The sequence below is a fragment of the Diadema setosum genome, chromosome 15 (assembly GCF_964275005.1).
Source record: "Diadema setosum chromosome 15, eeDiaSeto1, whole genome shotgun sequence".
Taxonomy (NCBI): Eukaryota; Metazoa; Echinodermata; class Echinoidea; order Diadematoida; family Diadematidae; genus Diadema; species Diadema setosum.
In genome coordinates, this window is record NC_092699.1 from 23,595,356 (window position 1) to 23,610,112 (window position 14,757).

General features: G+C 35.3%; 1 protein-coding gene across 1 annotated transcript in view; it reads right to left on the reverse strand.

The window, feature by feature from the left end:
- The window catches only part of LOC140238602 (uncharacterized), a 36,081-nt gene extending 23,660 nt beyond the window's left edge, over nt 1-12,421 (reverse strand). Inside the window, exons 1-5 of the mRNA XM_072318503.1 lie at nt 12,007-12,421; nt 7,898-7,972; nt 4,032-4,060; nt 3,720-3,773; nt 1,440-1,590 (exon numbers count right to left, since the gene is read on the reverse strand). Of these exons, the coding sequence (XP_072174604.1) occupies nt 1,440-1,590; nt 3,720-3,773; nt 4,032-4,060; nt 7,898-7,972; nt 12,007-12,274 (577 nt within the window). The 5' untranslated portion in view covers nt 12,275-12,421. The remainder of the gene's footprint in view (nt 1-1,439; nt 1,591-3,719; nt 3,774-4,031; nt 4,061-7,897; nt 7,973-12,006) is intronic.
- Between the last annotated feature and the right edge of the window lie 2,336 nt (nt 12,422-14,757).

The window sequence follows — 14,757 nt, forward strand, 5'->3', positions numbered from 1 at the left end:
ATACACATCCATCTGAGAAAACATACATACCATGTCAATGGTAGTAGAAGTTCTAGCAGTTTGGTCTATTCCTACGGTGACAGATGATCACATATTCATACAGATCCGTTAGAAATATGAGTTGTATCAAAGATCAATTTCACTATTAAAGATGCACACAGTATTTGGTACATGCTATGCATTTCTGTCAAGGGAAAGTTTATGCAGTGATTTATGGACCTTCTGCTAATTTTTACCCTCATAGTTGTTGCGTTTGGAGAAGCATTGAATATCGATTGAAAATGGGCAATTCCGCAGTTAGGTGGACATGACATGGATAAAAGAAATGTGTCTCTTTATTTTACTCTTTGATTTAGGTATCAACTTCTGCCATGTATGTTTACCAATCATTAAGGTCTTTCAAATTCAGTAGATTTTATTTTTTGTATTTATTGGTTTTGTGAGATATAAAACTATCATTTAAAATGTACATGTGGGACTGGGGATGCTGAAATTCACTTAAATGCGAATTACAGTGGGTTCCTTTGAAAATTTTTTCTCAAAGTTTTGCTAAAGGGTAAAAGATGAATACATTTGAATACTCCAGAAGTCATGTGACATTTTGTCAATTACAAAAGGGTGAAATGACCTGCGGAATTTCTCCGGACAAATGTAACGTTACTAACCGTAACGTTACTAACCATGCTTTTGGGGGTCTAGCTAATAAATTATCGGTCGAACTGCTAAAAATATTTGTGTGAACATTTGTCATGATACAATAATTGAAATAAATGCAACACTTCGTTTGAACTAACTTTAATTTTTGCACACTTTTTGTTACAAGACATTGATTTTTTTGTCATGTCCTTTTTTCGTAACGTTACTAACCAGCCCTTTTAGTTGCCATAGCAATTCTAATATTTATTGGATTGTATTCATTCTTTTCTATATCCTAAACCTGGGAAGGATAAACATGTTATTGACATGATTTTGACTTGAAATGAATAAATGGTGATTTTGTACTAAAAATAGATATCTAAATTTGTTTAAATGTAACGTTACTAACCGCTGAATTGCCCAAATAGTTTCACTATATACAGAGAACTGGAGATTTGCCCCTTGGTAATCTGGTAACAAGTATTCTGTTCATGAATTCTACAGTTAAATAATCATTGAGGAGTAAAACAATTCCCATAATCTTCAAATGTTCATCTTTGAAGAAAGCAATGTTTGGGACCTCTCACACTAAAAACAAAAATGCAAAAACATACACTCACAAAGGAATACGCCGACAGACATGAACAGACACTCAGACACAAGAATAAACATGAACATTGGCATGCAGCACTCAAATACACCCACACATCAAATAAATGACAAAACATATGATCTATGTATGACTTAACTGTCAGAAAGACTAAGGCATTTGCTTGAGAATCTACAGAACACAATGGCCTTACATTGCAAGAGTTGTATCCGACTGGTGAAGTCCTCCCGTAGCTTAGCAACCGCATCATCATGCTCCTCCCGCTGCTGCTCCGCCTGTCCCTGGAGCTCCCTCGTCATCTCTTTGTGCCTGTCCAGCTCCTCTCGCATATCGTCGTACTGCGACTGCATCACGGACGTGAAAGAAAATAAAAATAAAAATGTAGATATGAATCCTAAGCAAATGATCAGCTGAGAGCAATCACGTGACCAGTCTTTCATTCTGCCTCACATGCCCTGCAGGCAATAGTTTTTTGCTAATGATTGGTACTTATGAATGGTACTAACAACTGCTCTGAAATATTGCATGCTTTTGCAACATGCTCTAGATTAGTTTGTGCACTCAATTACTTATTTACTGTAAACAATTTCTAAGTTCGTGTTCAGTGTGTTTGAATCATTTCTTTGGACATACATGTATTGGCTTTTGTTTTACATATAGCTGACTGGTATTTACCCATAGAGGCAAATGAAAAATTGTCCACAGAACCATTTCACTAACCAAATAATGCACAGATTTAAAGGGATCGCACAGCTTTGGTTGAGACTTAATTTTAGGTTTTTATCATTTTTTGGTGAGATAGTGAGAAACCTCTTATGAAATATGAAAGAGCATGTAATTCCATGACGATTTCAACGTTTATTTGATGAAAATTGATTTTGAAATGGCTGACATGTCCAAAACAGAGTGATCCTAATAAAGTGTGCGACCCACACTTTATCACAATCTTTTTGTTTTCCTTTGTTTTTGGATGTTTCAGCTATTCCAAACCCCATTTTTATCAAATAAACTTTGAGTACCTCTTAGAATGGTATGCTCTGTACTATTTCATAAGTGTTTTCTTGCTATCTCGCAAAAATGTTAAAGCCCAATTTTCATCTCCACCAATAGCTGTACCATCCCTTTAAACGTGTGACATAGTGGAGATGCAGTTCACTCACGGGTATTCACAATGTCATGTAACACGAATGAGGAACATTGTAGATACCTTTTAGTGCACTGCATCTCCACTAACAAACTCACACAGGCCTGTGAATCATTTTTGTAATACTTTCCGATTTTTCTGACGATAAAATCATCGCCTGTCCAGCAGAAGGGCCCTAAGGCTTGCACGCTTGAAACATCACCATTAAAAAAAAAAAATAAATAAAGTAATGGTTACATCACTATGAAAGACCTTTTAAACTCTGTCAGATTATGTCACAATAAAAAATAAAAAAAACTTCAGGTTAGAAATTTAATGATGTGGCCCTTCCGCTAAATAGACAATGATAATTTATTTCGTGCCCGTTGGACAGTACTAGTTTTTGTTGTTGTTTTTTTGCATGCTTTTATTGTTTAAAAATTATCTTTTTTTTGTTTTGTTTGATGCTTTTGTTGTGTCACATTTCATGCCCGCCATATCATTTCTAGCTAATTTGTTCATTTACTACTCAACTACACATATGGAAATTTGCCATTTTCTTTTTCATTAATCATCTTCACCAGTAATTGCACACATTTGTCCTTAATTTACTAATTTAATACTCTATAGATCTCTTCCCCATGCATCTATATATGACTTTTGTTCAATGATACAAAATAATGTATCTCAGAAGAAATGTGTCTGTGGCAATACCAATGAATTATTCACCTTTTTATGAATGCTTCTGAAAGAGCAACAAGATTATATAAATTAAGATGTAATGTAATGTTGGTTTTGGCTTTAGGAGAGAAATTCCAGTATGGTGTTGGGATAGTTTCCTATTAAAATGTATCTGAAGTACAACTGAGGAAAGCAGACAGACAGACACTTGCAAACATGATTAATGGAATTTTGTGGTTGTGTGATTTTGCTTCAGATGTAATTATTAGCCTTCCCTAAACCAGCTGGTAATTGTACTTTGGACAATGTGATAAATGGTGCCACACATGTCACAATCTTCAGGCAGCTGATGAGATGGAGGGTGCACTTTTGGCCGACAGATGGCAGGGCAGGGCAGTACAGTACATCTGACACTACCGGCATGTTTAGATTAATCACCAGCTTTTTATATACGAGTAGTCCGTAGATCAAGGCGATTAATATGCAGACAATGATTGCCAATTCTGAAATTATACCATTTCAACACTGACAATAAACCTGTTTGTTCATTACTTTTGTCTAGGGATGCATATTTCAATTTCATGATTACAACCAATCATCAGAATGCATTTTTTTTTCTTTCTTATTAGAGATGCTGATATTTTGCCCAATATATTTGTGTGTACTTACCCGCAGTAATTTGTGCTGAATATTCAGGGAATTATACCTGTTCTCGTGCTCTTGCTGCGAGAAGAAAGAAATAAGAGAACAGAAGTAAATAAATGAAATAAATAATATATATATTCAAAAAAAAAAAAACATGACAGATGTAAGTATGAAAGAAGTACGTAAATTAAATTTTTATAATAACAATAGTAATAGTAGCTACTTGTACAGTGCACAGGTCCACCTTTTGGTGCTCATGGCATAAATGAAGTACAATGTAAATAAATAATTTATATATGCAAAAAAAAACAACAACAATTGGCTCAATTCACTCACCTTAACGTCATCCAGTTTTTGTTCGTAGGCTGTACAGAAAGACAAAAAAGAATAAGAAGAAGAAATGGAAGAAAAAAAAACATGTAAATCATCACAACTCTAAGCCAGATTGCAGGAAATTTGATTTGCATTACTAGCTACAATTTGTTGTATACTATACAGTTGCCTAAAGTCTAAATTTGTTTCGTGAATTAGCACAAAACTTATTCATATCCTTTATAGATCCAATGTGTCTAAAGATAGAGAAAGTGGAATCATAATTTGCTGTGATTACAGTTTGTAAGTACCTTTCAAGAGTATCTGTTCAAGTGTGTTCATGGGGTCTCAAACAAAAGTGGTGGCATATTACCATAGAATTCCAAACACTAGTCACAACCAATTGTGACTATACTATACTCCAGGGATTTACATTTTTACTTCAGAGTTTCCACAAGTTTTGAACACTGGGTACACTACATGTAGGTGCCTAATACTTGCTTTACTAGCACATCTTTTCTTTCCTGCCTCGTCAATCTAAAGGTCTTCTACACACTCTGCTGTTAAATTTCCTTGTTGGGTCTAAAAACATCGCACCTGGCAACCATCAAAATGCTGAAGATTGACAAGTACAGGAGGTCTGCCCATGCACACTTCATTCTGGTAATTAACATGTCAAGGAACGTCCAGATTTTGCCTTTCAGCACTATTGCCAATGTACATTAGTACAGAAAGTAGTTTACAGCACGATACATTACACAAATTTCTCTTCACACCCAGCAAGTGGATATAAAGCAAGAAAATTAACAATTTAATGAATAGATTATAGAAACTGATGCTCACAAAAGTTGCCTCACTACTGAAGGATCCCAAACACATGGATGTCTATTTAAATACATTACAGTACACATTTGAGGGCAAAATCAACAAGGCTGTTACATTTACTATGCTTTGAATACAAACTTGCAACACAAGACTGGCATCATAGAGACTGTTTGGACCATTAAGTACAAGCTCCTATTGAAACAATAAAAGGCCAATATTTGTATGCAATAAATTGGCAGCTATTTCCCATCAAAAAAAAAAAAAATGACAAAAGGAACTGTGAGGTAATAAGGGAAATGTAGTTCATGAAAAGAAGAGTGTCAGTGCTAACAAATTAGCCCACAAATGACTCATATTTCTGAGAGCAACAACAACAACAAACAGAAACATACTGCCTACCTACAATGTACATTGCATCATTTGAAGCAAATGTGGCAAGGGATAAGCCCAAAAAGCACATGTTCACGAATGCACTTTGAAAGGGTATTCTGACAAACTCTATTATCATCACACAGCTTAGCAAGCTCTCCTTCTGTTTCTGGTACCTTGACACAAATGTATTTAAAGGAATTTGTGCAATCTTTCACAAACAGCAAAGAACATGACATTTTTAATCACATTGAAGTACTATGAAATCTTAGAATCACAAACCCCTGAACTCAAAGACACCAAACATCAGTAATTCACCTTGCATGATCCATTATTACAGTTTACAGCCCAATGTAGCTAGAAACAGACTGTGCATCATTATAACCCCAAAAGGCTAATGAATGATTGACTCATAATTTGGCACCATGAAAGATATCTACAAGGCCAAAAATGGAATCAATTATACCATTACAGTATACACATGCTTGCATAGCAAAGATAACAGACCTTGGAGATCTCACCTAAACAGTAGTCATTTACAATATTCTACGTGTATGTGATGTTCAAAATATTTTACATTTGTACGATCATTTATTATGCCTATGTTATGCCAGCTAGCAATATCAGCATGACAGCACATGCCCACATATCAGTTTCAAAGGTTTGTAGGCAACAGTATGTGTACAGTTTGAATTATGAAATGCAAAGGTAACACCTGGGAGGTGAGCCCTGGTAAGACTCACTGACAGCTATACTACATGTAGTTTTGTTTCGAGGTGATTTTTTTTTTTTTTTTTGGGGGGAGGGGGGCTGTTTTTCATGTCAATGTTTGTTTCTCTGTAAATGTTTGAGGGCCAAGTCCATGAATGCTTTTCAATGCTCTCATGTTTTACAAATATCATAATTTGAAATTTGTGAATCTGCATACTGTGCAAGTGCAGATGTCTTTTAATCTGTGTAACTACATGTACAAATTGTACATGTATACATACAACAGGATGCAAGTAGTAATCACCGAGAAAATTTCACTGATTACTAATTCTTAATTCACAAGTATACAAAATATAAATGTTTTAGATGGTGCAGGTCAGTCCTTTGCAGAGCAGTTCAAAAGTGAAAGGGCTACTTATAAGACAACAAAAATGCAATGGGCACTGCACAGTATGGTCAAACAAGACTCCAAATGAAATGTATAATACAACTGCAGGTACATGGTACAAGTAGTTTGTAAAAGGGATTTCCTCTCATCAACTACACCACACACTGGTATGGCTTGTATTTTATTTATTCCTGATTTATTGTAGTATCTTTTAGTACCACAAAGTGACAGGAGTGAGTCTGGTCCGCTTTGGTAAATAGGTGTGAGAGCATCAAATGTTTGAACAGTCCTATATAAACATCACTGAGACAATGTCCCATTGCCTACCACACAATACAATAGTCTCCAGCTTTGAGACTTCTTTCAATTTCAATCAAAAGAGTTGCTTTTATAAACTAGGTTTCATTTTCCCTACAATGTGTTGAGATGACAGAGAAAAGTTTCTTTGTATGTTCAAAGGCACTAAAAGCGATTACTGGCAGGGGACCCCACGCCAATATTAATCATATGAAACACTACGAATTGTTTACCATATAATGAACAAATACATCCTATACATCAATGTCATTATTACGTTATTGTTTTGCCATTTTTGTTTTGTCATGGGACAATCAATCAATACTCTTCATATTTGAAGTAATGCATGCAGATAGAAAATTACTGAGCACTACAACAAGTAAAGGATAATGTGAAAAGATGGAAGACCACAAAATCAATGCTTCCTCCATAATCATAACCACAACCACACAAATTGTATTACCGTAAAATCTAGACTTTTACTTGCAGCTTATTCCAAGATCAAAATTAAACATCATCTACAGTATGATCTGCAAACATTTCTCGCAACACATGTTATCTTTTGAAGTCAGTCAGAGAATTATAATACAACAGCTGCAAAGAACTGTCAGCAAACATGGAAATCAAATTGGCCAACTTGGTACCTAATTCAACGTAAACACTGCACACCAATCAAATATGAATGAAAAATATTAGTTGCAGTGATGAAGAATATTCCACGCTGTGGAGTGCAAAATTGTTGTAACTGATCAATTAAATTCAATAATCTTCAATATTATTCCACAGTTATCTGTTCTGTACCCCAATAGAATATATGTGTTTGAGACTCCTTAGACAGGCTTACATTCCAATAAGTGTTCAAAATGTCCATCATTGTCATGGAGGTACATGTACATTGTATGCATTTTTACAATTTGAACATTTCCACAGTGGTCAATTCTTGCAAGAGTGTGCATTACCACTGTACCTTACAGCACTTGCTACTTAAAAGTTGCGATTGGGGGGGGGGGGGGGGGAGAAAATGCAAGTGCACAAGCGGTAGCTCTTTTCGAAGACTAAATGCAGCCGTTAAGTGAAGAATAAGGGCTGTGAAATTTTGGTGAAGCTATTTCAGGGAAAGTGTGGTGAAGGTAACCATGGAACGGTAAGAGAACAGGGACATGAGTGCTGTTTAACAGAGATCTTATCACTGCATGCAGTTGTTTAAAAAAAAAAAAAGAAAAAAAGAGAGAGATGAAAAAGTTTCATCATGAACCTAGAGAACAAACGAGGCAAGCAGAATCAAACAGCTGTAGCTTACTTTCTTTGTTCTTTTTCTGGTCTCCCTTGGCAACTTGTAAGGCCTTCTCCAGTCTTGATCTGTGCTCGTAGACAACTGTTAAGAAAGACAGAAATAGAGATGGGATGTAAAACAGTCCAGAGAGACAAAGGTAAGAGAAGAAAAAAATAAAGTATCAGTACAGTACAAAATGTTGTATACTCCAGGGTGTTTTTATCTATTTCAAATTTTGGGAATCAATCAATATAAATAGCAAGATTATTTAACAACTAGCAGATGCACAGCCTGTCGTAATGCTTATGAGCTGTTTATTGTATTTCAGGCTGGAAATAATTAAATTTTCTCTTGAAAAGTGATCAATACTTCTTTCTGATTTCATCAATTTGGTTCTCATTCTTGAAATTAGCTGAAGTTCCACTTCGGAAATACACCTCCAGCCCTCCCCCCAAAAATGTAATTATATAAATGATATAATGCATGTACTGAAGCCGAACATGTCGTACCCTTGCAGTTGGTCTACAATGTAGGTAAAATGTATGCACTTCAGAATTCATCATGACATATGCCCACAATATCGTTTCATCATAATGAATTTGAATGATTAAAATCTTGACTTGAGTGGTCATTGCCTATAAGATCATAGAATCATTTTAAAGGACAAGTTCACCTTCATTAACATACATGTAAGGATTGAGAGAATGTAGCAATATTAGTAGAACACATCATTGAAAGTTTGAGGAAAATCGGACAATCCATTCAAAAGTTATGAAATTTTGAAGTTTTTGTGCAGTCACTGCTGGATGAGAAGTCTACTGCAGTGTATGATGTCACATGCGTACAACAATATAACGAAAATATAAAGAGAATTTCACAAAATTTCATCTTTTGAAAAAAGTACACATTCCCTTGACTCGTTACTGACATATGTTATGGGTAATATTATTCCCATTTCCTTTAGAAAGAGGCAAGTCAAGTGCTCTTTTATTATGCGAAAAAAGTGAAAATATGTTGAATTTCCTTTACATTTTCTTTATACTGTTGTACTCATATATGACATCACGAGCCTTAGTAGTCTCCTCATCCAGCGGTTCAAACACAAAAATTTTACAAATTCATAACTTTTGCATCGATTGCCCAATTTTCCTCAAACTTTCACTGATGTGTTCTTCTAATATTGCTGCATTCTCTCAATCCTTATGTTTATGAAGGTGAACTTGTACTTTAACACTGAAACCTGACCAGTCAGAAAGCTATAAATAGTGACTATCTACCGTATACATTGTGCCTGAAAGTTCAATGATAATTTGGGTGCATGTACTTGTACATTGTAACTTGACCCATGAAGCATTATATCTCTCTCAGAGCATTGATTTGTTTTGAAAGAATTGAAAATTGAGATTTGAATCTAGAGAGAACCTCAGGAACTGCAAAATAAGACATGCGACTATTGAATTTCAATCATTTCCATGTCAGTACAAATATCAAAGGACAAGTTCACATTCATAGACATGTGGGGTGAGTGAATGCAGCAACAATAGTAGAACACATCACTGAGAGTTTGAGGAAAATCGGACAATCCATTCAAAAGTTATGGTTTTAAGTTTCTGCTCAATCACGGCTGGATGAGAAGACTACTATACCTTGTGATGTCACATGCGTACAATGATACAAAGAAAGAATAAAGAAAATTACACATCTATGTATATTTTCACTTTTCTTCTCTCTTTCAGAAGCAGGGGAAATAATATTACCTTTAAAATATGTCAGTAACAAGTCGAAGAAATGTCCACTTTATTCAAAAAGTAAAGTTTTGTGAAATTCTCTTTTTATTTTCATTATATCGTTGTACGCATGTGACATCATACACTGTAGTCATCTTTTCATCCAGCAGTGACTGTGCAGATATTAAAAAAAATTCATAACTTTTGAACGGATTGTCCGATTTTCCTCAAACTTTCACTGATGTGTCCTACTAATATTGTTGCATTCACTCAATCCACATGTGAAGGTGGACTTGTCCTTTAACACAGCATCCCAAATTGTCTTTCAATTTGTTTTTTTTTTTGACTGTTTATGCCTATTATCACTTTTGCAGTAATCCTAGATCTTTTGTGTGCCATTTATCTCATATTTGTATGAATGAATTAATAAATTTCTCGAAGAAATGGGTTTAGTGGATTTATCCTGATATCTCTCAATCAGAGGAACTCGTGAGGGGAGATGCCTACAGGTATACCAACATGACGTAAAGAAGAAGAGTTCCTAAACAAATACCAGGTAGTACAAATTCAGACACACTTTGTCTGACTTTAGGCATAGTATTACAGGGGATGGGGGAATTAGAAACATGCTGCCTTAAGTCAAAGTTTAATATACTTTCATTTTTGCACTACAATGAAAGAAATACTTGACTTTCAGATGGTACTTCTTTCAAAAGGCAGCTGGGGAATTACAAGATGTTCCCCGAAATATGTCAGCAGCAAGTCAAAGGAATGCAAACTTAAATGTTCTATCATAAAGTGGGATTGGAATTAGGACAATCAGTTTGATTTCTCCTTCCCTTTAAATCTAACTTTAATCTAACCCGGACTGTGACTTTAACCCAATTGGGCAGTCACATGACTAATATTCAACCCTGTCAGGTGACTGACCGACCCCACACGACTCAGACTGATGATCGGTTGACTTGACTTAATACTTCACCACAGACAAGTTCCCGATCATAAAAACAATTACCTGTGGAAATCGGGAGCATCAAGCCACTCCGAATTTGGGCAAACTGTGACTTAGAACTGGAAATTAAACACTTAAATCCCACTTAAATTGTAGAATTCCCTTTACAATTTCTTTATTTTATTGCCCTACTGTGATATTACAAAATTGTTGTACTGGTAGTCTCCTTATCCAGCAATATAACAGCATTTTAACCCAAACATTAAAAATTCTTCTGAATGGGCGGTCCAATTTTCATCAAACTCCATTAAAATCATTGGCTTTACACTTCAGTTAGTTTAGGTAGAGGATTGGCAACCCATTGAGACCTAAATCAGGGCTCCACAATAACTTTTATTTTTGGTGGCCCAAAGGCAAACATCCGACCTTTTTTGGTGGCCCGATCAGGCCACCAAATTCTTCATTTCTGAAATTTTGGTGGCCCGACGTGCGTTTTTGGTGGCCCCGGGCCACCGTTAGTGTCGAGCTATGCCTAAAACCAGCTTTCACGATCTTCATTACTGCTTGATGAGTCAGTCATCTCATTTTAGATGAATGAAATGAGGCTTGCATGGCCAGGAATTTAGATTTACATTTTAACAATTATCACATGACATTGCATAATTTAGACCTGTTTCAGTTTCAACAAAAGCACTCTGAGACTAAGAGCACAGACCTCCGCCAAGCAGCGCAGCTCATTTCAACCCATACACTTGTGCTGAAAATCGCCCAATTTTCTGATCTGCATTCAATACAAAATAATGGGATATTAAAGATAGTGATCTAAATCTCACTTGATTTGTATGAAGGTGTGTATCTCACTAAAAGAAGCCTTGTGTTTATCTAGTACCTTATTAGGTTCCTGCATGCTGTGCAGCACCTCAAGCAGAGCACATGCAAATACGTGCAGCTTGAACTCCTGAAGTTCACTGACCCTATACTACTGTACTAGTAATTTGTCAAAAGATTTTTTTTTTAATTGTTCAAAAATTCATAAAAAAATCCTGAATCACTACGTAAATTTATCATCCATTCTTTGTGTCTTTATAAACTTTTCCCACAAGTTTCATCCAAATCACTTTACAACTTTTTGAGGTTTTTGTTTTGCACACAGACAAACAAACACACAAATGCCACGCCACGGACAGTCAACGTCAACAAAAACGTAACCTCCTTCATAATAAGTTCACGCCTTGGCGGAAATAATGCCATTACTCTGAACTTCATGCCGCATTTTAAATCTACAGATTCAGCCAACCTTTGTTACTTTCAGTTTAACATGACTTCTTGAGTACTTTTCTTACAATGTATGATTCAACCCGGGTGAGTGGATTGATCACTTGTTGAATATGAATGATGTGTATGATGGTTGGCTGATCGAGTGACCCACACAAGTGGTTATTGATGACATTTTATACCTTGAAGTTGGGCTGTCAGCGATTCCTGCTGCTGTTTATGTTTCAAGGCTTGATGTGCAGAGTCTTCTAGTGTCTGTTTGAGTTGGAAATACGTGTAAATGCCGTAGATGAACGCCAGAATGGAGACAGCAAAGAAGATACTCTGCCCAAGTGGGCGGCCGCCGCGCCGGGAGGAAATCATGTTCTCTACCGTTACGGACAACGCTGCCCGCTTGCCGATGTCGAGCTGGTAGGCCGAATGCAGCTGCGAGTACCTGGTATTAGACATGCAGATCACCAGCAAATCGTTGTTCGTCCACGCTCAGCCTGATGACACAAATATTACGCTGAGTTCTGCATTTCTTCAGGTGTTTCTGATGCGGCTGGAGCAGCGATAGTACCCCCAAAATCTTGATCAGATCCTACCAAAATTGATTCTAGTTGACCCACGGTCAGCTCAGTGCAATTCAGTTACACGTATACGAGATATACGCATTGTACGCGTATAATGGATATATATGTGGCTTCATACAGTACATGCTCCATTGAGTTTGTGTACACTTGTACTTTGATAAGTCGGCATTATACGGAGCATTGCATCCAATCCACAGTTTTTGGTTACATGTCGCCCTCTGCGATAATAGTCCTGACAGTGCACTTCCTATTACTGTACTTTTCTGCGCGGTCTTGTTTTGTTTTGACCACTCAAATGAAAGGAAAAGGTCGATGACATTTGCCATCTCAATCAATCAAACAATCAGTCAATCAATCAATCAGAGACAAGCACTGATTATTTTAATCGCAAAAGAAGGTAAAGATGTTTTGCAGATTAAGAATTATAGACCTATTTCTTTATTAAATGTGGATTATAAAATTCTCTCTGAGGTTTTAACAATGAGAATTACAGAAGTTTTAGAGGAAATTATAATGGAAGATCAATTGGGGTTTCTGAAAGGTAGATATATAGGTGAAGCAATACGTATTATTGATGATATGATTTTTCATACTTCCCACGTTAAGTTAACAGGTTAATTGGTTGCAATAAACATGATTTCGAAAAAGCTTTTGATTCGGTTGCTCACAGTTTTGTTTTGTTTTGTTTTGTTTTGTTTTTTCACAACAGGCCCTGTTACATTTTGGTTTTGGACCTGTGTTTCGAAAGTTGATTTCTACCCGTTATAATAATGCTCTTAGTTGTGTTTTTAACGGGGGTAAATCGACAGGGTACTTTAAGGTTGAAAAGGGAGTTCGACAAGGTGACACACTGTCACCCTGTCTGTTATGTATAGAAGTGTTAGCACAGTGGCTAAGAAAAAAAACCAATGAGGTTTCAGGGTTATGTTTTGGAGAGAATGAAGTTAGACAGGTGCTTTATGCGGATGATATTACATTTTTAGTACAAGATGTTGAGTTAAGTATGAGGATTGAATTCATTTTTGACTGTTTCCAACAGATTTCTGGACTTGAATTTAATAAAGATAAGATAAAAGAGTTAGAATTGGGAAGTCAAGTAAAGATAGTGTTTATGATTTTTCTTTGGACAAAAAGTGAGGGAGTTAAAGATTTTAGAGGTATATTTCACTTTGGATCCAGAGGTGAAAGAAAAATTGAATTATAAAGAAATACTTAGTAAAATAAAGAAATTATTGATATGGTTGAAGCAACGAGATTTGACATTAGTTGGTAAAATTCAGTTATTGAAGACTTTTATTTATTTTAAGTTGATATATGTGGGATCTCTTACCCGTTTGCCAGAATGGGTATATAATGAATTGGAATCGGCTGTTTGGAAATTTATTTGGCAAGGGAAACAGAAAGCAAAAAAAAAAAATGTGTTGGTATTAGATTACGAACAAGGGGGAGTAAAACTGATGCATTTTCCATCATTGATAAACGCTCAAAGAATAATGTGGGTTAAAAGGTTATTTAATGGTAAACAAGAAATGAAATGGAAACAATATTTTCAGTTTGTTACTAAACATATTGGAGGTAAATTTATATTTTGCTGTAATTATTTTATTCATCTTTTGAATTTGTTTATACCGAAATTTTGCAGGGATCTGTTGAAAACATGAGTGAAAACAAGGGAATTTAGGGGTAATTACAATCAAATAAGGAAGGAGGTATTTTTTGATAATAAAATGATCCGTATTGAATGAAAATGTAGTTTGATGAAAATTTGTTTTTGAAAAAAATGTTTTAGATTGGAACATATAATGGATAGGAATGGGAAATTATCTTCTGTGGAATATTTTCATAATAAAGGATTTGATTATCTAGATATTTTGAGTATTCAGAAGATATATAAAGCACCTCCAATTGGTTGGAAAAGGAATGCAGAGAATACAGAGGTAGAGAAGGATATAAGTGTTGATGAAATGATTTTTATAAGAAATGGGAAGAAAATTCCTTTGGAAAAGATTAAGTCCAAAGATATTTATGTTGAATTGGTGAAGAAAATAAGTGACGATTCGTTGGTGAAAGATAAAATGAGAAATTTCTATTTTTGTGATTTTTCTAATAAAAATCTAAAATGTATTTTTAGCAGGATAAGAAGTAGCACTTTGAGTTCTGTTTTGAGGGATTTTCAATTTAGATTATTGCATGGAGTAGTGTACACAAAATTAATCATCATTTATTTCAGTTTAAGTTTGTAAATGATAACTTATATTCCTTTTGTCATAAAGAGAAAAAGAGGAAGAGACGCATAAACATTCATTTTATACATGTGAATTCGCTAGGAATGTTTGGGGAAAATGTACTTTTTTTTTA